The sequence below is a fragment of the Salvia miltiorrhiza genome, chromosome 8 (genome assembly GCF_028751815.1).
Source record: "Salvia miltiorrhiza cultivar Shanhuang (shh) chromosome 8, IMPLAD_Smil_shh, whole genome shotgun sequence".
Taxonomy (NCBI): domain Eukaryota; kingdom Viridiplantae; phylum Streptophyta; class Magnoliopsida; order Lamiales; family Lamiaceae; genus Salvia; species Salvia miltiorrhiza.
In genome coordinates, this window is record NC_080394.1 from 56,933,402 (window position 1) to 56,956,238 (window position 22,837).

The 22,837-nt window shown below is 35.1% G+C and overlaps 1 protein-coding gene across 1 annotated transcript; it reads right to left on the reverse strand.

Moving 5' to 3' along the window:
* Window positions 1–8,077: 8,077 nt before the first annotated feature.
* LOC130998801 (ADP,ATP carrier protein, mitochondrial-like) lies at window positions 8,078–14,538 on the reverse strand. Its single transcript, XM_057924206.1, has 4 exons — window positions 14,389–14,538; window positions 9,646–9,976; window positions 8,911–9,279; window positions 8,078–8,317 (listed from the first exon to the last, which is right to left on the reverse strand). Exons 2-4 carry the CDS (start codon window positions 9,967–9,969, stop codon window positions 8,078–8,080), a joined length of 933 nt encoding a protein of 310 aa, XP_057780189.1. The 5' UTR covers window positions 9,970–9,976; window positions 14,389–14,538.
* Between the last annotated feature and the right edge of the window lie 8,299 nt (window positions 14,539–22,837).

Genomic DNA, 22,837 nt, shown 5'->3' on the forward strand with positions numbered 1-22,837 from the left:
ATTTTTGAAAATACACTCGCACCCCTAAGTTGGTCAAACAAATCATCTATCCTTGGCAAAGGATATTTGTTCTTGAGTGTTAGCTTGTTCAGCTCTCTATAGTCAATGCACATTCTCAAGGTGCCATCTTTCTTTTTGACAAACAAAACTGGTGCTCCCCATGGGGATACACTAGGTCTGATGAAACCTAGGTCCAGTAGTTCCTGCAATTGAATTTTTAGTTCCTCCAATTCTTTTGGAGCCATCCTATACGGTGCCTTTGATACTGGCGCCGCTCCCGGTTCTAAGTCTATGGTAAATTCCACTTGCCTATTAGGTGGCAATCCTGGCAAGTCTTCTGGAAACACATCACGGAATTCTCGTACGATATCCACATCTTCAATTGCTCTTTTTGTCTCAGCTTTCCCGTTTAGGTACACGAGGAATGCCTGAGAGTCCTTCTTATTCATCATCTTTCTTGCTTGTAGGGTGGATATAATTGGTATTCTCCTACCCATTCTTGTCCCGTGAAATTCCCAAGCATTTTTTTCTGGAAATTTGAAAGAGATCTTCCGCTCCTTGCATAAGATTGTAGCGTAGTTTTCAGCTAGCCAATCCATTCCTAGGATTATATCAACGTCCGACATTGGTATAACATATACGTTGTTTGCTATGACCTCTAGTGATCCTATGTTCAATTCTAAGTTCGAGCAAACATGCGTTACTGTCATTGTTCCTCCTATTGGTGAAGAGATACTCATGTCCTGATTAGATCTTTCTATTTTGAGTCCTAGGGTGTCCACACATGCACTTGCAATGAAAGAATGTGAAGCACCCGTATCAAACAGAAGTACAACAGGTGTGTTGAGTAGCATGCCCATACCTGCCAGGTTTCCCTGGTTTTTCTCGGGCTGGTTCTGTTTGATAGTATAGGCTCTTGCGTGATACGGTTGCATCTTTTGTTGCTGCTGACGTGGCTGTGGTTGTGGCAGCTGTGGTTGATGTGATTGTTGAGGCTGCGGCAATTGCAGATGACGTGGCTGGGGTAGCGCTTGGATAGCTCTCAGATGTGGGGCTTGGAATGATGGGTTTGGCCTTAAGCTCATCCCGTGTTGCTTATTTGGGCAACGATTTGCATAATGCCCCTTCTGGTTACAGATGTAACAACTATCACTGCCAGCCTTGCAGATTCCACCATGGTTTTTGTTGCACTTTGGGCAGGGTGAAGTTTTCTGTTGGTTGTTCCCCGCCTGATTAGGAGCAACTTGCCTTCCAAAGCCCTGTTGCTGGGGTGGTTGTCCCTGCCATGGTTTCTTCTCAGTTTGGCCATTGTAATTGCCTTCCCATTTTCGTTTCCCTTTGTAGTTCTGGGATTGGGCTTGTGGGGGTGGTGGCATAGGTGTTGCCACTGGTCTTTCCCATGGCATTGCTGCCTCAATGTCTAGAGCTCTACTGAGGGATTCAGTATACGACAACCCTCCATGACTAGCCAAAGCCATCCTGATTTCATGCCTCAGACCGGCACAAAATTTTTCAGCCATTTTCTCGTCTGTATCAACTAGTTCTGGGGCATATCTGGACATGTCGCAAAACATCCTATCATACTGTGTAACCGTCATCCTCCCCTGTTTCAGGTTATAGAATTCCATCTCTTTCTTCTTTCGGTAACTTTTGGGTATATATTTATCATATATCCCAATCTTGAACTGCTCCCAGGTGAGGTTTTCTAGTTGATCAGCTGTCATTGTCTTCATTCTGGCTTCCCACCAGAAGTCAGCCGATCCCGTCAGTTGGAAAGATACACAGGTTAAACGTTCCTGGTCGGTGCAGCGCAGAAAGTTGAAGATGCGTTCGATTGCACGCACCCAAGTTTCAGCCTCAGCTGGATCTCCTGTACCACTGAATACAGGTGGGTTTTGACGTAAAAACAATTCCTCTATTCTACGTTCTGGCCGTATTGGTTGTGGAGCTATTTCTGGTTCTGGCCCTGGTTCTGGACCTCTTTCATCATTTTGTGGGATTCTTCTCCCACCTCTTGGACGTCCTCTCTTTGGTGGCATTCTGATAAGTCAATATAATATGTTTTTTAGTACATGGTAGATGTATTCTAACACTCGTTCATTGCTTCTTCAATTCCTTGTACTAGCTATATCGCATGCAAAACTTTTAAATCAACAAAATATAATAAGTACTTAACACACGAATTTACTGAAGGCGTGAATTTATATATAAGTACTTAAAGATTCTGCTTCCTAGAGGCCTCTTCGAATAATATGGAGTTATAGAACGGTCCATAGGTAGTTACCGTTCCTGTAGTAACAACTTCCTAGATAGATGAATATTACAACCCACGAGTTCGAGATACATCATACAAGCAAATACAACTGCCCTAGACTATCGATCCATGGGAGCTAGCAGACTTGCTCTTCTCCGGATCCTCTTCTGGGTCTTCCTCCGGATCCTCTTCTGGGTCTTCCTCCGGATCCTCTTCGGAGTCGATATCCAGGTAGTAGTCCTCTGTTTCCTCACCCTCTGCCCCGAGCTGAACACGACCACCGAGAAGTCGGATTTTCACCACATCCTTGCAGGGCGTTCCTGCATCAGAGGTCGTAGCACCCTTCTTAAGGGAAAAAGGCTGAGCAGGTAGTGGCTTCCAACTCGCCTTGCCTGGAGTTTTCTTCCTACTTCCCCCAGTGTCATCGTGGGCTGGAGCTTTCCCCTTTTCAGCAGTCTTGAGTGTCTGGCGCAAGATCTCACCTTCATCGTTGTCAGTGCATGCCAGGGCTTTGCCCTTATCAATAAGTTCGCGTGCTTGACGCAAGACTTCTTCTAATTGTTTCATGGCCGCACTGTAAATGGGGTCCTCTTCCCCTGGTGGAGGTGGCTGTATCGGGGGTGTACCGACTGGTGATTGGGGTGGTGGCGTCTCTTTCCTTTGGGTTTTTGGACGTGATGTCCCGGCCTCGAAGTCGTTTCGGCATCGACGACCGAGAACAGACAGTTGTGGGGAAACACTCTGCACTGGGATGGGTGGATCTGCTGTTATAGGAGCCTGAGTAGGCATAAGTGGGGTCCTTTCTTCCGGACGAACTCCAACAGGAGCAAGGTCTCCTGGCCTCATATATGGTCCCCTGAATGCTCTGCCAAAGGCATCATAGGTGTAGTGAATTGCTGCGATGAACCGTGGAAAATCGCCTTCTGGATCAAACGACTCTTCTGCAGTGTGTACGTAGTCACCTGCGAGCTCTGTAGCCCATCCCTGCCAGTCTAGTGGAAGTAATAAGATCAAGCGCATGATCCCGTCATAACCAGTGGCTCCATGGGGATGTGCAGCTTTCCACAGTCGATAATAATGGGCGAGGAACTCTCCTAGGTCATCTCTCCAACAACGTGTGTAGGTTCGGTATTCCCTGAGGATACTTTCAGGACTTGGTCGCCTCGTCATTTGCTTTCTAGCGGTGCGTCGTGTTCTTGCCATCTTTGAAAGAATGACGTTCTATAATTAAACTCATAATAAGTTATTATAGCAGTAGGTTTCTAATTACTCTCATGTATTAACAACACAAGTCGTGATCATATCATAAGTAATATTGGTCTTAATCTCTGACTTATGCATAATTAATAATTCACAAGTCCTAGATCGTGCAGTCATAATCCCAATACTTACATATGTATTGAAATTTTAAGGGTTGAAAGAGATTCAACTCATTGCACAAATAGTAAATCATTCAATGCACTTTTGTCACTACGAGCTATATAATAAATAATTTTATTGGGTAAGGCAATAGTTGATATGTTTGAACAATTCGAACTATGCCCGTATCATCATGAGTGACACGCTCCGTCATGTCTCTATCTTTATACATCCTCGAGTGACGCCTGATTTTCTTTCTTCTATTGTGTTTTTCATTTCAACTGTAATGAATGATAACTAAACTCATGTATATGTTTTGCTTCTATGTTCTTTGTAAGAGTGATCAAACATTTCTAACGCATCTAAGTTCATCAAGGAATCTACTCAATCATATAGCATGAGATTTAAGCACTTGTACAAACATTTGAAAATACAACTTTCTCAACATTTAATAAATATTTACCTCTGTTTCTCTGTTGAGCAGGATGTTATGATGAGGTGCTGAGCTTTTGTCAACTGACCTTTCTAACACTAGTATTCAGAAAAGAATAAATTTTGGGATAACTCTTGGGTTCAGAGCAAACGAACTGCTCTGATACCATTCTGTCACGACCGGACTTAACTAAGGATAGGTAAGCCGGGAAACCGTGACTAGGGAAGGGAAATTAGGAGAGGGGACAGAAAGGGGTGATAAATAATTATAAATGAATTAAATTAAGATTTAGACATCATATGAGAATAAGTCACACATATATATAGAAAATAACGAGTAATCGGTCATGAGTATCCGATTTAAGTGTTTATACAATAACTTGATTTGACAATCCAACATAATAGGATAAACTGCATCATAACTGGGTGTTCGCAGCGGAAATGAGAACGTGATACATGTATGAAGACATGTATCGCCAAGAGTTTATTTAGTAAATATGACAAAGCTCCGCACGACACCCCATCATCACTCATCACTGCTCAACCTGCACATTTAGAAATACATGCAGGGCTGAGTACAAAGTACTCAGTAGACATATGCCGAAAATCATATACATACATAATAACTGTAAATTGTCATGCCATTTCAATAGTATAACCAAGGGTTTTTACTTAAAAAGGCCCTAAGCATACTAAATTCATTTGTGATTCTAAAGTTCGTCTGATCAGACTAAGTTCTTTTGTAATCTATCATATCTGAATCTGTGTGCCGGAGAGGTGGCCACCTCTCACGGTCACTTGACCGGCCAACCCGCTAGATGACTCACGGTCACTGGTGTACACTAGCCAAGGCAGGATAGCTATCAACTGCTCAAGACTCGAATTCGATTACATGATAATTGGCAAAGCCATATCAGATAGATATCATACTGAAATTGAAACATTTTATGGCAAGACAATACTTGAAATAACATCAATTCAAAGATTTTGTCATGAAATAACTTGCTTGAACGTAACATTTAAACTCATTTGATATATATGAAAGTAATGCCTACCTGATTGCAGTGTTTTGCTACTTAAGAAAATGATTCTCTTTCCTTAGCGCGATAGGTTACTCAGGCGCTTTTGTTTATTTGAACCTTTGATAACACGAAACATGTGTTCGAGTGAATAATAGAAAAGATAACAACAAATGCAGTGAATTACTATTCACTCATTTCTCTAACTACCCATATTTCCTTAAACGACTGTATCTAACTCATATACAATCGTTCTTCTTTTATCGAAATACTTCATGTACATTTGAGGATGTAGGAAAGCCCATTTTATATTATTCATTTATTTATCCATTATAAATAAAGAATAATTCATAAAATATTTTCCTTTTCCCCATTTAATAATGCCAATCAATATATATATATTGCTACTATTAAAAGAACTAATAAGTCATTAATAAATTCTAAACATTAATTCCTGATGAAAATTTCATTGTGAGATTTTAGGAACATTTGTAAAAATATTTTAAAATAATAAAAGGAGTTAACTATAAAAAGAAATTTTCGAGAAGATCTAAAATTTTTAATATTTTAACCATTTAATTAATAAATCTTTAATATTTCATTTATCAACTATTCCATCTAATATAAATTCTACCAACAAGTTCTCATGAAATCTTTCTCAAAATATTTATATATCTCAATAGCTCATTTATAAACTAAAAGTGATATTTTATCAACAATAAAACTTTAAAATCCTTAATAGGAATTATTTAGAATCATTTCAATCTCAACAAAACTGTATAGATTCAACTTCAACTAATAAACTGCTTTTACTCCGAACTCGTATGGAGTCGAATTTTATATCAATAGAAACCTCTTTGAGTCTAGTTTAATTGAAAAAAAAGTATGTTGAAAAACTCCTAGTAGTTTAAGAGATATAGCGATTTTCCCATCGCCTACCAGATTCGGCAGTTTCTGCCAACTGAAAGTCCAGATTTTTGAAAAATATCAAAAGTTACTGGAATGACCTCAAATTTTATATGCAGATAGCTAACACATATATCTTCATAAAATAAAACTTTGAGAGCTAAATATCAACATATGGTTACTGAAATAATTAACCTAATCATCTGCCTCATGACAGTTTCAGCAGATACTGGCAGTAGACTTCTTGAATTTTAAAAGGGTAGTAAACGAAGTTCAACTGATATGAAACTTTGTACGAATATTTACCACACTCCCATCGATACCCCAGAAATTTCCCATAATATAATAGAAACGGGAATGCATCGAAATAAGGGCGTCAACTTACCCTTGTCCAAGTGAGCACTAATGGAAGTTGTTCGCCGGGGTTTTTTTTCTGGTCGTCGTTCCGCGATGGGGTTTAGCCGCGAAGGTCTACGACTTAGTTTTCCTCGTGCGAGATAGATCAGGCTACACAACGGTGGTTTCTTGATCCTTTTTCGTCGTAAGGATAGTGAGAAACGAAGGCCGTAAGTTGGCCGGTGGCTAAGTCGGGAATTCGACGTTGGCCTCCGAAGGATATTGTGGCCTTTGGTCGGGAAAATATAGAGAAGGTTTCGGCCTTTCGATTGTTGGGTTTGGTAGCCTAAAGATGGAGGAACGAGTACACGTTCTTGGTTTAGAGCCTAGTGGCCGGTCGACGAAGAAATGGCCCGGCGAAGGGAGCTCACTTGAGCTCTTGCAAGTAAAAAAAAAATCTCCTAAACTCTCTCTTGCCTCACACCTCTTGCTGCACTTCTTCCTTCTGCAGAACTCTCCTCAATTTATAGAGGAGTTTCTGCAGACAACAGAATCAAAATGGTGGAAATTTTGGTACCGGGAGTTGCAACTTTTGAAGATTTGATCGTTGAAATTTGCATCCTTTGACAATTGTGATCTTGCCGTGAAATTTCTTTCTCGGCGTGCTGAAGCTTTTGAAAATTGATTGTTAAGCTATTAGTGATAGTATTGTACATTTTGGATAAATGTTGTATAGTTTTAGACGTCAAAACATTTTCCCCGTATACTGAGAGAGAGAGATGGTTACTGTCAAGAAATTGTGCATGATTGTTATCTCTTTTGTAGTTGTATTCCACCTCATGATGTATTGACACATCTGCTGAACTAATGCCCAATCAACATTATGAAAGATGTTAGATATGATTAAACATTTGATAGTTCACATATTGTTTGGCTATTATTAATAGTATGGGGCATTTTGGATAAATGGTGTATAGTTTTAGAGGTGTCAAAACATTTTCCCTACATATATGTAGCGAGATAGTTGTAGGAGAGAGTTGGTGATAAACTGAACTTTTTGCAGAAGAGTTTAAGATGGAAGAAAATGTAGTAAAATGGAGCAATTACACATGCATGAAGATAATGAAACTTTTAAAAAAAATTTGCAGTAATGAGGTGTTGGAGGGGAAGGTGGAATAGTGTAGGGAATAGTGTAGGAAATAGTGTAGGAATTGATGTGTTGGATGAAAAATCGAGACATACGTGTAGCGCCGTGATCTAGTTTCTCCTAGTTCCTGTAATAATTCTCCAATTCTCGTTTAATAAATACTCGTCGTATTTATATAAATTAAATCCTCAATCTTGAGATTTAATACGTGAAAGTCGGAATTAATTCGCGACTTAATACCTTAACACATATAACGCGAAATAATAAAATTATTATGCATATGATCTCAAGTTATAATTCTAGCAATTTGATTTAAATAACACGATTTATAAAATCGGTTATAAATCTAAATTTTCTAATAATATTGATTAAATCAATAAACTGGTAAAACAAAGTCTCAAACGTATAGTTAAACCTATAAATTTAATTATTGGTTTCATTCATGACTGAATATTAAATCGCAGCTCTGTATCTCTTATACAGACTTTTGCTGAAATAACATTATCTGAACAAAATAATCACCATAAATAATTAAAAGAATTTTATAACTAATGCACATATTTAATCTAATATGTATTTAAAGAGCGGGGCATCACATATTTACTTCGTAATGTTTGTTATTTACTATTTTATGCATAAGGCACGGAATGGCAAATTGAATGGGTTGGACATATCATATGCAGCAAGCGCAGCAGCACCTACGATGGCTCTCGGTATGTTTGCTCCACAACCCTTGAAAGCACTCTTGAATTCACCACACATCATCATCATCATACCTCTCCGAGAAATATCAAATGTATAAGATGCAGAACCAGCAACGATTGCGCTCACCCAAGCAACCCCGAACCTACCAAAGAAACTATCCTGAATGCACCACAAGACGAGACTCATATGTAGGTGAAAAGGTTTTGCCCAGAAAGGAAAGAGCATCACTTATGGTTAGGGCTGTAAACAAACCAAGCCGCTCGCGAACTATTCGGAGCTCGGCTCGAAAAAAGCTCGTTCAAGTTCGTTTAGAGAAGCTCGTAAAATAAACAAACCAAACTTGAGCTTAGTAGTATTCGGCTCGTTAGCTCGTGAACATGTTCGTCAAGTGATTTAGCTTGAAAAATATAAATTATTAGTAGACATAACTTATATTTATCCACTAAAATTAATAATAATTGTATTAAATCTCTAATTAATTTTGTTTGTTATAAGAAAATAATTAATATATTTATTATTTTAAATAAAATAATTTATTTTTAAAATAAAATAATCAATATTTTGAATATAAATATAAATTTAGAAAGTTCGTATAGGCTCGTGAGCCGCTCGTGAGCCTCAAAGTATTCGGTAAGTAAAGTTCGGGATTCGATTCGATACTTAACAAACCAAACTTGAACACACCACTATTCGGTTCGGCTCGGTTCGATTACACCCCTACTTATGGTGGGACGGAGGGAGTATATACCTACCTGCATCTCGCCAGTCAGAACAACCGGCTTCAAAGATTCGTACATCCCAAAGTAGATGCCGCGGTAAACAGTGGCGCCTATATAAGAATGGGTGAATCCACGATAAAATCCAGCAACGCCGTCAGCTGCCAAAGTCTTCTTGCAAAGATCAAGGGAGCCCTTGAACTGCCTCGTTCCCCCCTTCTTTACATCCAATGCCAGTCTAGTACGAACATAGTCCGTTGGCTGGAAAAAGAAGCTAAAAGTAGAACCAGCAAACACACCTGCGCCAACGTTGTAACAACACCACCTCAAGTACCCAAATTCATCATTTTGGTACAACATAGTAGTTACACTCCTGAAGCAATCCCACGATCCTAAAGTCAAGGCCTGCAAATCGTTTTATTTAGCATAAACATGAGTTTAAAATTATTTAAGGCCATTATCTTAGGGCGATTTGCAAAAATAGGCCAATTATTTTAGTTTTTGGTATTCTTAAGCCACATGTGTACCTAATCAGGCTATTTTGGGCCACATTTTGCCCCAAAAAGTGGCCTATAAACGCTGAATTGAGCTCAAATGTGGCCTAAAAATACCAAAAACTAAAATAATTGGCCTATTTTTGCAAGTTCGAAAAATAGTGGCCTATTTTTGCAAATCGCCCTAAGATAATGGCCTTAAATAATTTAAAACTCGCATAAACATAGCACAAGGTGTCTGTGTGACTGTCTATCCAATTCCAATTATACAACTTGCCTGGCTTGGTAAGTAACGGATCACATTAACCGCGTTCCCTCTCCACAAAGAGGCAACTCCTTCTTCCCTTATTGTTCTCCACAAACAGTCGCGGATGCCTTTGTATGGTCCAGATAACCTACCCGCCATGGCTATTGCACCCTCGTTTTGCATCAAAAGTTTCACACGATCAATAGGAGCAGTAGCGGTTTTGCATACCGCCACACCCGTCAGAAAAGACAGCCCCACAAATCTCTTGTCTTGCACAAAACCATCAGACTTCACCACAGATGGATATGCCAATGCAGTGTTCCCTCCCGAATGTTGAGTCTCATCCATACTCATTTTTTTCCTGTGCAAATAAAAACAGCAACACAATTTGCACAATTACTTTTTAAAGTTTACTAACCAAAATGCTTTTTGAATTTTTTTCAAAATTCACTGACCTAATACTATATATTGTGGCTCGAAATTCAGAACATCAAATGCATAATTTATTATTTTGGAGCCATTCGATAATGAATTAACGAGTCAAGAAATACATTTATCTAGATCAAATCTATATATATATAAAAGCTCATCCAACTTCACAATTTTTTTCCCGCCCAAAACTAGAGTGTAATTTCTATACTAATCACTATTTAGTCATATCTTAAATTTGGTAATTAACAATTAATTAAAGCATTAAATATGATAATTAGTTCATATCATAAATATGTCAATATTGACTAATTCATTCACATATTAATAGTCGGTTATATGTATACACATGTATATAATCCAATACAGTACATAACATATGTATGTACATATCAATGTACTTATTTTTTTGTGATTTATTTCATATAATATAGATAGTTTATAATTAGTACATAACATATGTATATTTATGATGATTTATATATATTTTTTGTTTATGGTAATTAGTTCACACCTACAAATATTATAGTATAGTAATTAATGATTCCTTCAAATATATTCATTGTCCATTATATATAATGTAAGAATAATGAATTACATTATAACATGAAATATGATAATTTCTCACATAATTTCAAAATTTCAATTATTCCATTAAAATTCTAATTTTTTTTTTGAAATATTTGTACCAATTATATTTGATCTATAGATTCTAAAAGAATAGTTTTCTTTCTCAAGCAATAAATATTTTTTCTACTAATCTCTTTATCTTTATGTCAACGCTAATCTTCTTATTTTATTCGTTAATTTTTCTACTAATATTCTTATTGTATGTAAAAGAAAACTATTCTCATAAATAATAAGTTATATATTTTTTCTACTAAAATTAACTTACTAATTTTAGAATTTTATTTTTATTTTTTAGTTTGTCTTCATTTCGTCTACTCCAAATCATATTGGTATTTTTTTGTTATAAATTTTCTATTATTTTAATTAAAATATAGTTAATTTTGTATCTCTAAAATATATTAGTTATGTATATATATTAACTATGAACCAAAGATTGGCTAAAATAAATTAAAAGTCACTTTAAGATATAAACTATGAACCATTTTTTGCATTTAGATCATAAAGATATACAGTGAATTCATCATTTTATTGGATGGTCCTGGGTTCCAATCCCCTATGTATTTTAAAAATGGCATATCATATTTATGTATTGATAATTTTGGATCAACAATTAATAATTAATGTTACAATGACATAGCTCATGACAACACATTAATTTTAATATTTTAACTGAATGTTATTTCTATAGTGACATGTAATAAACTTAAGAAGATTTACTTATATACAATTAATAATATATTATGTTATATAAATGGTATATTCCATACAATATGTGTGTGTGTGTGTGTATATATTGATTTTAATCTATAATAGATAAGATATTATAGCCTATGAATGTTCATTAATTTAATCTAATATATATCTATAAAATAATACTATAGAAGGGGCAAAAACATGCAAATATTCTAAAATTATAATTGTTTAATCTAATATTCTATAAAATAATACTTTTATGTTATCTTATTGCATTTTTTTTTGTCATTCAATTTATATATTTCATTAAAAAATTAATTCATTTTAGCTTCAAATTTATCTTAAAAAAAATCATAAATTCACACGACAAAAGAGTATAAATTTTAGTGTGCTCAAAACAATCATCAAACTTCTTCTCATCTTTATTGTCCTGATACGCATTAATTTAATTCTTTGACTCACTCTAGCATTAATGTATTGTCAAATAATAAATATGGAGATGTTAGGAATATACTTGTATAATTTTCTTTTACAATGATTTTCTTAATCATTTTACAGAATTCAATCAGCCTATATAACTGGGACGAATGAAGTATTTTGAAAAAATTCAGAGTTGTATATTATGTATTTTGAAAAAATTCAGAGTAGTATAGTAATTAATGATTCCTTCAAATATATTCATTGTCCATTATATATAATGTAAGAATAATGAATTACATTATAACATGAAATATGATAATTTCTCACATAATTTCAAAATTTCAATTATTCCCTTAAAATTCTAATTTTTTTTTTGAAATATTTGTACCAATTATATTTGATCTATAGATTCTAAAAGAATAGTTTTCTTTCTCAAGCAATAAATATTTTTTCTACTAATCTCTTTATCTTTATGTCAACGCTAATCTTCTTATTTTATTCGTTAATTTTTCTACTAATATTCTTATTGTATGTAAAAGAAAACTATTCTCATAAATAATAAGTTATATATTTTTTCTACTAAAATTAACTTACTAATTTTAGAATTTTATTTTTATTTTTTAGTTTGTCTTCATTTCGTCTACTCCAAATCATATTGGTATTTTTTTGTTATAAATTTTCTATTATTTTAATTAAAATATAGTTAATTTTGTATCTCTAAAATATATTAGTTATGTATATATATTAACTATGAACCAAAGATTGGCTAAAATAAATTAAAAGTCACTTTAAGATATAAACTATGAACCATTTTTTGCATTTAGATCATAAAGATATACAGTGAATTCATCATTTTATTGGATGGTCCTGGGTTCCAATCCCCTATGTATTTTAAAAATGGCATATCATATTTATGTATTGATAATTTTGGATCAACAATTAATAATTAATGTTACAATGACATAGCTCATGACAACACATTAATTTTAATATTTTAACTGAATGTTATTTCTATAGTGACATGTAATAAACTTAAGAAGATTTACTTATATACAATTAATAATATATTATGTTATATAAATGGTATATTCCATACAATATATGTGTGTGTGTGTGTGTATATATTGATTTTAATCTATAATAGATAAGATATTATAGCCTATGAATGTTCATTAATTTAATCTAATATATATCTATAAAATAATACTATAGAAGGGGCAAAAACATGCAAATATTCTAAAATTATAATTGTTTAATCTAATATTCTATAAAATAATACTTTTATGTTATCTTATTGCATTTTTTTTTGTCATTCAATTTATATATTTCATTAAAAAATTAATTCATTTTAGATTCAAATTTATCTTAAAAAAAATCATAAATTCACACGACAAAAGAGTATAAATTTTAGTGTGCTCAAAACAATCATCAAACTTCTTCTCATCTTTATTGTCCTGATACGCGTTAATTTAATTCTTTGACTCACTCTAGCATTAATGTATTGTCAAATAATAAATATGGAGATGTTAGGAATATACTTGTATAATTTTCTTTTACAATGATTTTCTTAATCATTTTACAGAATTCAATTAGCCTATATAACTGGGACGAATGAAGTATTTTGAAAAAATTCAGAGTTGTATATTATGCATCAAATAATAAAAATTCTAGAAAATCTTTTTTACTACTATGCATAAATAAAGTTTTAGAAAAAATTTATTTCTTAATAGAAACCTAAAATAAAAACATATGAATATTTTGATGAACATTTTAACTAGATAATAATGATAGTTGATAAAAAATATGTTGTTAATTGATATTGGTCATTGATTTAACTTACATACAACTATAAAAAGTCACCTTCATTTAAACAATTATAGTATTAGTGAGATCTCTCTTATATAAGTTTAAAAAATTATCAATATTATCTTTTAAATTATAAAAATATTAGTATAATATAAAAAGACATTCAACATTAAAAAGTATAGATTACTTATACTTTTAAATAATTTAGTTAAATAACTATTACCGTGCATCGCATGGGAGCAAAACTAGTAAAAATAATGAAATTGTTAAACATTTAACCCCAGATTTGACTGTAAAAGAGTAATGACGCATCAAACAACAAAAACACAAATATAAATACAAGAAATGTGAAACGTGCATAAGATAGATACATTTAATTCTTGAATGAAATGCGCTATACAAATTCTCAATACTACACGCCCAGAAATAATTAAAGGGGAAAAACACCAAAATACTGAATTTGTCATAAATTAAAACCCTAACCAAAAAATTAGAAACAAATTAAACAATGTGAAGACTCCATAAATAATGGACGAAAAACCCATAATACAACAATTAAAACGATTCATAAACATTTTTTTTTCTGATTTAGTGACTGCATATGCTCTTTTTTATTATGAATTCAAACGACAGGCAACAAGATCTACACAAAGTGAAGGCTGTCAATCTCATTTACACAAATCAGAGGAGAAATAATGGGTGTTGCCAATCTCATCAATAAATATATACTAAATCACATAAAACATAAAATGTGCTAAAAAGAATAACACATACTAAGCTTTGGTCGATTCTCACCGATTATAAAACAGCTGAAGTTCTACTGCGTGTGGAAGATAGAGAGAAAGATAGACGTGATTGAGAGGAAAGTAGAGCACAAATTTTTTGAGAGAAAGTGCAAAAGAAAATATACATTTATTTTTACTCTCAAATGAGTTTCTTGCGGCCGACTCTACAGACCATGGCAGAATTAAACTTTATACTGTACATCAATTTATTTATTTTCAAAATTTATAAGAATTCTAAATAGATTTTACCGCGTACTTATATATATAAATCAACGATAATAAACTTTTAACTTGGACTTAGGAGGTGTATTGAATTGAGATTCTATAGGATTTTAAAGGACTTTAAAAAGTTCATGGATTTTAAAGGATGGATTTTAAAGGACTTTTGAATTCATAGACTCCGCGTGAAGTCGCATGGAGTTTAGAGAAATCCATCGAAATCTCAAGTCTGAAGCTCGGATTTCGTCCTTTGTATTTTTTTTTTTTTTGACAAATCCATCAGAATCCATGAATTATTAAAATCCATGAAATGTTGAATATCACATGATTTTAAAAGACTTTAAAAAGTTCGGTTTGAATACCTCGGGATTTTAAAAGACTTTAAAAAATCTGGTTTGAATACCTCTGGATTTTCAAAGACTTTTAAAAGTCTGGATTGAATACACCCAAACTTTCGAAATCTTTTAAAATCATACAGAATCTCAATTCAATACATTCAATTGGGAGTTAACAAACTCTAATTGAATTTAGTTATAACTAGTGTGTAATCTGTTGAATTTACTATGTAAATAAACTATTTTACTATTTGTTCTCATCATAAAATTGTATAGTAATATGTCTTCAATATCCACACATATTTATATTTATAAATATAATTTATCACAATAATTGGTTATCCATCTCAATAAAGACTCAAATATTAAAAAATAAATATTCATATACAAAATTAAGAGATTATAAATTAGAAAGAAAAAATATTATGTAAACATGTTGATAAAATGTTTGTACCCGTCAAAAATGTATGTTACTCATACCTAGACAATTTGAATAACAAAACACTTAAAATTAGAGAAAATTCTACGAAGACATGTTGATAAATATTCTTACCCGTTTAAAATATATATACTCGTACTCGTCCCATTTTGATTAGTTACACGATCATTTACTTTTATAAATATAAGTTGTTACAAATTATATATATATATATATATATATATATATATATATATATATCGGGGGCCGCTCCAATGAGACCCCCTAATTTTAGTGAGATCTAGGGCACGATCTGGTGCGTTTATTTCATCAATCCTATGGCTGATATTGTATCTGGAGGATGATTTTTTTTTGCAGGGTTCGAATCCTGGGGGGAGCAGAATATTTTGAATTTTTTTATTCATCAGTATATACTGCATTGTTCATCAGTATATACTGCCATGTTCATCAGTATATATGTCTTATTCATTACGAATTTTTTAAATTTTATTTTTCATCAGTATATACATCTTGTTCGTTAGATATACGTCTTGTTCATTAGTATTATATGTCTTATTCATTGTACTCATGTTACACGAAAAATAGGGGGTCTCATTGGAGCGCGCTCCTATATATATATTCGCATTTATAATTTATATACTTATAATACCCCATTTATTCTTATTTTTTATCTTTTCACCACTTTCAATAATAATTATAAGACATTTTTTTTTATCAACAACCCATCTTAACCTAACCTTTTAATAAAAAAATATTTTTATGCTTTATCAATAACCTATTTCAACCTAAAATATATTTTATTATACTATTAGTTATTGTTATATATATTTTATAATTAACATGTTATTATAATAGGAGAGATAGAATGAATTGTTTTAAGGTTGGTCTGTGCACTATACACATGACCGGTTATTCATTATTTTTTATTTTGTCTTTTTATTTTTACAATTTTTTTGTTTTTAGTTACAACTTTTGACAACCGGTTATGAATAATTGTAATCTAATAATTTTTCACCCTTTGATTTGCGACAATATTGACCTACCAACAAAAATTGGTTAGGAATTATTGTATCAAAGAAAGAAAAAGAAGAAAAATAGGTTCCAACTGATCACTAAATTATTAGCAACAAATTACCGCAACTAACACGGTGCAATTGTAGCACAAATTGGTAACCAAGTATCGTATCCACAGGGACTGACACAACGAAACTACTTTAGCTATCTCCTAAACAGACTCTCACAGTATGCAGGTAAACGATTATGAAGATGAATTAAGAACTAAGATTAACTAAATAAAAACTAAAGAGTATGTAAACTATGATAATTAACTCAAATATAAGGAAAGCTCTGACCCTAGGGATGTACTTTTACTAAGCAACTACATGCATTTAACCTATTGATTCAATTACCAATTTTAATCCAACCCTGATGAAAGATCACTATATTATTCACAAGCGTCTCTAACGACCACCTATGAACGTAGATTAATTAATCCCTTTTCGCATTCAAGACTCCAAGGAATAAATTAACTCCTAAGCGTACACAAAGAATAGCTTCCTATAGCTTCACCTGTCGCAATCAAGACTCAAGGCTAACACTATATCATGCATTCCTGAATCGGCTGAACAATTATCGCATTCAAGACTCAAACTGAACAGCTAGACATGTAAATTATTGATCAGATAATTCACAAGAAAACAGGCACCAGGAATCATGAATCACAAGTTGGAGGGCAAATTGATATCAATAAATCAAAAACACATAATTAATCAGCTATATACAAACCATAGGTTCAGATAAAAGAACTAGCCAAACATAATAAAAGAAAGCAAAAACATAATTAATGAGAACTCAATTGAAAGAACTGAATTAAATAAAACTCTGAATAAAATAATTGTAGCGGCTTGAATCTTCAATCTTGTGGAAATCCAATCCAAGCTGTAAAAACTGGAAAGCAATAATAATCTAAAGCTACGAAACTGAGAAAATAAAGTTTAGGAACTAAAAAAGGAACCCTAGATAGGTCAAAAGAAGACCTATTTAAAGTATCAGGGTAAAATACAGTGTTTGAAACCCAGAAGAACTCTAAAAATCGGAAAATCTCGCAAATCCGTCAAATTCGGCGGTCAAACTCGGCGGTTGCCGTTTAGGTCGCCGAATTTGTGCTGAAAAATGGCCAAATTCGGCGCTCGCCGAATTTAGAACTCGCGGTGCAAATCTGAAACAGAAATTTCGGCGACCAACTCGGCGGTCGCCGTTTAGGTCGCCGAATTTTGACTGCTGCGCGCGACGTTTTTGTTTCGGCCATAACTTTCTCGTCCGAACTTCGATTTATGATCTGTTTGCGCTCACGAACTCGTATCGAGATGATCTACAACTTCTATTTCAGAACATTGTTCCAAATTCGAACTCAATAAATCTGAAAATTCCTTCAAAGTTCGAGTAAGAATCATGTTTCACAAGATAAAGCAAATTCCAACATTCAATTTCCTATAAAATTAACATCATATGAACATTAAAAACCATGGAAATATGAGTGTTATCACCAACCCTATGAAAGAGAATCAAGAACAAGGCGAGGTTCTTGGAGATCTAGAACTATGTGGTCTAAGCAAAAAGCCCGATCTTACAAGTCAGGCCAACGGAGCGGACCATTGAGGGGTGGGGTTTCATCTAAAAAAAGAACCCCGACGAGAAAAACTTTCAGGCGTACCCAAGCCAAAACAAATGAAAGTTTCAAAGATTGCAACTACTGGACATGTGGTGCAAAGGGGCATATTTCTACCAACTGTCCTGACAACGAGAAAAGAGGGATGAAGAGATTCGAATCCACACCAGATATCGAAGATGCCATCTATAACCAAGAACTGATACCTGTATATCGGTTCGAAGATATATCCTCCGATGAGAGTATATACGAGCAGAAAGAAGTCTTTAGTTCTGAAGATTCGGACATGACTGATGGATCATCCGGAGACGAGTCAGACTAACGAGGATGAGGTTATCCACTTCCAAAAGGATGATCAGGATGGATACACCAATCATTCTCTGATCTCGCAGGAAAGGTGGTGGAAAAACTCGTGACTAAACTCAAGAACAAAACAATGGATATACAAACGTTCCAAGTGTTTTCAAGAGGAAGATTGGATCAAGTTCTACAAAGCTTGAGTCCATTCAAAAGGAAGCATCATGTCTTCTTCGGCACAACGAGTTAGGAGTTGGCGCTTTCAATAGAAATGACGAACAACCAAGTAGAGATCCAATTAATTCCAGCCGAATATGTGCGGAGGGATCTCTCAAAAATGAAGCTAGAAGTCGCTAAGGCGATTAAATGTATTCATATTGGAGCAATCCAGTTGGTAATCAAGTCCTCACTTTCACCAAGGACAGATACACCAATTGATATTGCAATTTGTGACAAGAGGATTACAAATTCGAGAGATGCAGTGCTGGGAGCTTTCTCAGGCAATCTCTACGCCAAGCAGATTGTAACCGAATTGTACCCACAGATCGCTTATAATCTTCAAGATTCAGCCTTCAGCCGAGCCCTGACACTCTATCAGGACTACAAGAGGAAGGATATATTGACGGGAGGAAATAGGCCATACTCGATTACATATCAAGTATCATTATGCCCTATCAAATTCCCACCACACGAATTTATTTATGGGGAAGAATTTTATTGAAATCCCAGAAGTATTCAAAGAAGTGGCCAAGGCAATTAGCCCTGATCGAGTCAAAATCCCATAAATAAGGGAAATTGACATCCAAGTCGGAGACAAGCAGGTGCTAAAACATAATCAAAGTCTTGGATTGGGAGCACCAAGGCTATCATTTCAAGAAGATAGGTTGATATCAAGGCCTTTAGAAAGAAGTTTATCTCATTCCTACGAGAGAAAGGCGATCCAGGAAACACCAGCTCAAGGCATAAGAGTGAAACTCAAATGCCCCGAAGGATGGAGAAGTGTTTCCACAAAAGTTTGATACAACCGAAAGGAAAAATCAGTTTCCTTGCAACACGTTAAACTATTTGGCAAATCCAGAAAGCAATCGATACATCAGATTTCTGGAGATTGGAGGCTTTGAGATCCAGATAGAGGGCAAAGTCGGACAAGAAGCTGACGTCCTGATCTTAGGACGAAACTTTCTTGACAATGATCAACCATGGTCGAGGAAAGCAAGTGGGGTGGAGATCATAATCGGCGAAAATAGGTTGCTGATCAAATGACGAGTCCATTCTCGATCTACATCTCTGTGGGGATGTTATACGAAAAGTTCAAAGCAGAATATTTTGCTGCTTATATTGATTCAGGAGCAGAAATCTGTACTACAAAACGAGGAGTCTTTCCAATAGAAGTTGAAGAAGAACTACCTCGAATTGCGGGAAAGGACTTCTCAAAGAAGATTTTGCTCTTATCAAAAAAAGTACAGAAATATTGATCGGCAGAGCAGGACAAACACCTTGGTACAAGGTTAAGACTCTCCCATCTATTTCCATGATACATGAGCAGATATTTTGTTAGGAAATAATTTTCTGTAAACCTTCAAAAGGTATACACAGGACAATGAAGCCAGAAGGCTTGTGTTCACAACCAATTATGACCACAAAATCATTGTGCAAAGGCTCGAAGGAGCTTTTAATCGCTCGATGTCAGTCAAATTCCGTAGCAAGCGTGGTGATGATGGTAGACTCCGAAGACCACAAATGAAGGATCAACGGAGATTCAGAGATGTTCTGCTCAAATGCAGAGCCGAGGGATTTCCAGATCTCTCCGAGGAAGAAACACAAATCCTCAAAGTTTTTTTGATATCACACAAAGATATTAGGGAAGAAGATCAGGTGTCCATAGCCGACGTCAAGAGGGAAATTCAGAAGTGTTATCACGAGGATCATTTGGCATGGTGGGACAAGAACCAGCTCAAAGCTACATTGAAAGTTAAAACTGGAAAGGAGCATGAGTTCGTAAGGTTCAGACCTATCCTAATGAACACTCAAGATCAGTTGCATATGAGGAGCATAATCAAGGAACACCTTGATTTAAAGTTGATCGAACCAGGAAACTCGCCTTACAGCAGTCCTGGATTTCTAGTGAGAAATCATGGGGAGATCAAACGAGGAAAACTGAGATTTGGTCATTAATTACAAAGGGATTAATGACATTCTTGAGTTCGATGGATATTTCATCCCGAGCAGAGAACACCTTATCAACTGCATCAGAAGTGCAAAGGTATTCTCAAAGTTTGATTGCAAATCAGGGTTTTACCAGATTCGCATGGAGGAAGGGAGTAAGAAGTTCACAGCCTTCTCAACTCCACAAGGACATTAGGTCTGGAATGTCATGCCAATGGGGCTAGCCAATGCGCCTCAGATATTCCAAATGAAGATGGATAATCTTTTTAAAGATTATTCTTTATTCATGTTTGTTTATATTGATGATATTCTTATTGCATCAAAAAACATTCATGAACATGTCAGGCATCTTGAGATCTTTGCGGATGTTTGTCAACAAAAAGGACTAGTGCTGTCTGAAAAGAAGGCAGTCATTGCTACCCAGAAGATGGAGTTTCTGGGAATCGAGATCGATGAGATTGGAATAATTCTGCAAGATCATATTGTGGAAAAAGTCCAGAAATTTCCAAAAGATCTCAAGGAAAAGAAACAGCTTCAAAGCTTTCTTGGAGTTGTCAACTTTGCAGGGATGTTCATTAAAAACCTTGCAGAACACAGGAAAATCTTTAGTCATTTACTAAAGAAAGATGTTTCATTCATATTGAAGGAGAAACATCGTGAGGGTATTAATAAGCTGAAATGGATTTGTAAAAATCTCCCAAAGCTTTCAATACCACAAGATGAGGATGATCTGGTTCTTTATACAGATGCAAGTGATTTCTGGTGGGCATCCGTACTTACCAAAATCACCCCCTATGGAGAGGAACCATGCAGATATTGTAGTGGCCTCTTCTCCGACAATGAAGCAGTGCGGTGGCACATCAACGAGAAAGAATTTTATGTAGTTAGAAAGGCGTTTAAAAAATGACCGTTATTTCTACTTGCCAAGAAATTCGTCTTGAAAGTCGATAACACTAACGTTAAGGCTTTCTTAACTAAGAAAATTGAATCTAAACCTGAAAAGGCTAGATTACTAAGATGGTAGGCTGAATGTCAATATTATGATTTCGATATTGTCATTTTGAAATCTGATGATAATGTTCTTGCAGATTTCCTAACCAGGGATGGATCCAACTGAGGTTGACGCCATCATTATAAACCAAAGGCAACTCTAGGATAACATGGAGATGCTACAACAGGAATGGCAAGAGTGTGTACTCCATGCCAAACAAGTTGGAAGGATACAGTCGGCTGATGAAGCCAAAGTGTCTTACCGTATACAAGAATGCCTTAAGAAGATGATAAATCTTCATAAAGCAACCCAAGGACCGCTCCTGCGCGGAATCATGGAACCCTTGATTAAAGCAGGCACTACCGTACCGGCCGGATTACCGGTAGCAGGGGATTCAAGTACCCCTTGCACAAGTCTTGAGGCTAAGGTTTCAAAACCGGATCCTCAAGGAAAAGATGTTGCTAAGGAATCACTTCTTAAACCAATATGTCAACACTCCACCTCTGGGGAAAAAGATGGAGAGATCAGCCTTAGGCCGGTGACTGGCAAATCTGAGGTTGATAATAATTTTGTTGAAATGTCTCCTTCTTGGCAGTTGTACGAGAGCAGATGGGAGAAACTCAACACAAGGAAGGGCATTAATCCAGAAAATTATCAGGTTGATGTCGGAGGAAAATATCCCCGGGTGTGGATGACTACCGGTGCCCATCCACAGGATGTCAAGGAATGGTATGAGTTTGGAGCTCTGGCTTCGGTTTATACCATATCCCCAATATTCACCGAAATTAAGGGTCTACCAAGATAGATCCAAGAAACGGTGTATGACACTTGGAGAAATAACGAGTCCCTCAAATGAGGGGATGTTTTGGAGCTATACTTTTTCAGTGCAGCACCAGAACCTGCAGGGAAGGGGAACAATGAAGCTTTCCATTTCATAAAGCTTCGAAGACCCGACAACCAGGCCTTGAACCGAATTAAGGCCCCTGATTATCAGTCCTCAATCGTCGCTACATTCAAGGAGGATCAAATCTCCACCAGACGAGCATGGGGATTATGAGTCTGTCTCACAAAGATGGACAAGGTCAAGTCCAGATTTAAATTTTTTCAGAATTCAAGTATGGGATCGTTCCTGTTAAACACTATGACCGGAACCACCACCAAATTTGCCGAAAAGGCCTTTGAAGAAAAAAGGCTAACACTTTGGCAAAATAAGATCACAGGGCCGGGAGCAAAGAGACTCGTCGCAAGTTCTGTAACATGGCTCACTTGGGTTATTGGATCGAGCATATCTGCGTGGAATATCCAACGCAGAAGGAACCAGAGTTCGGAAAGGGTTTCCTCCCG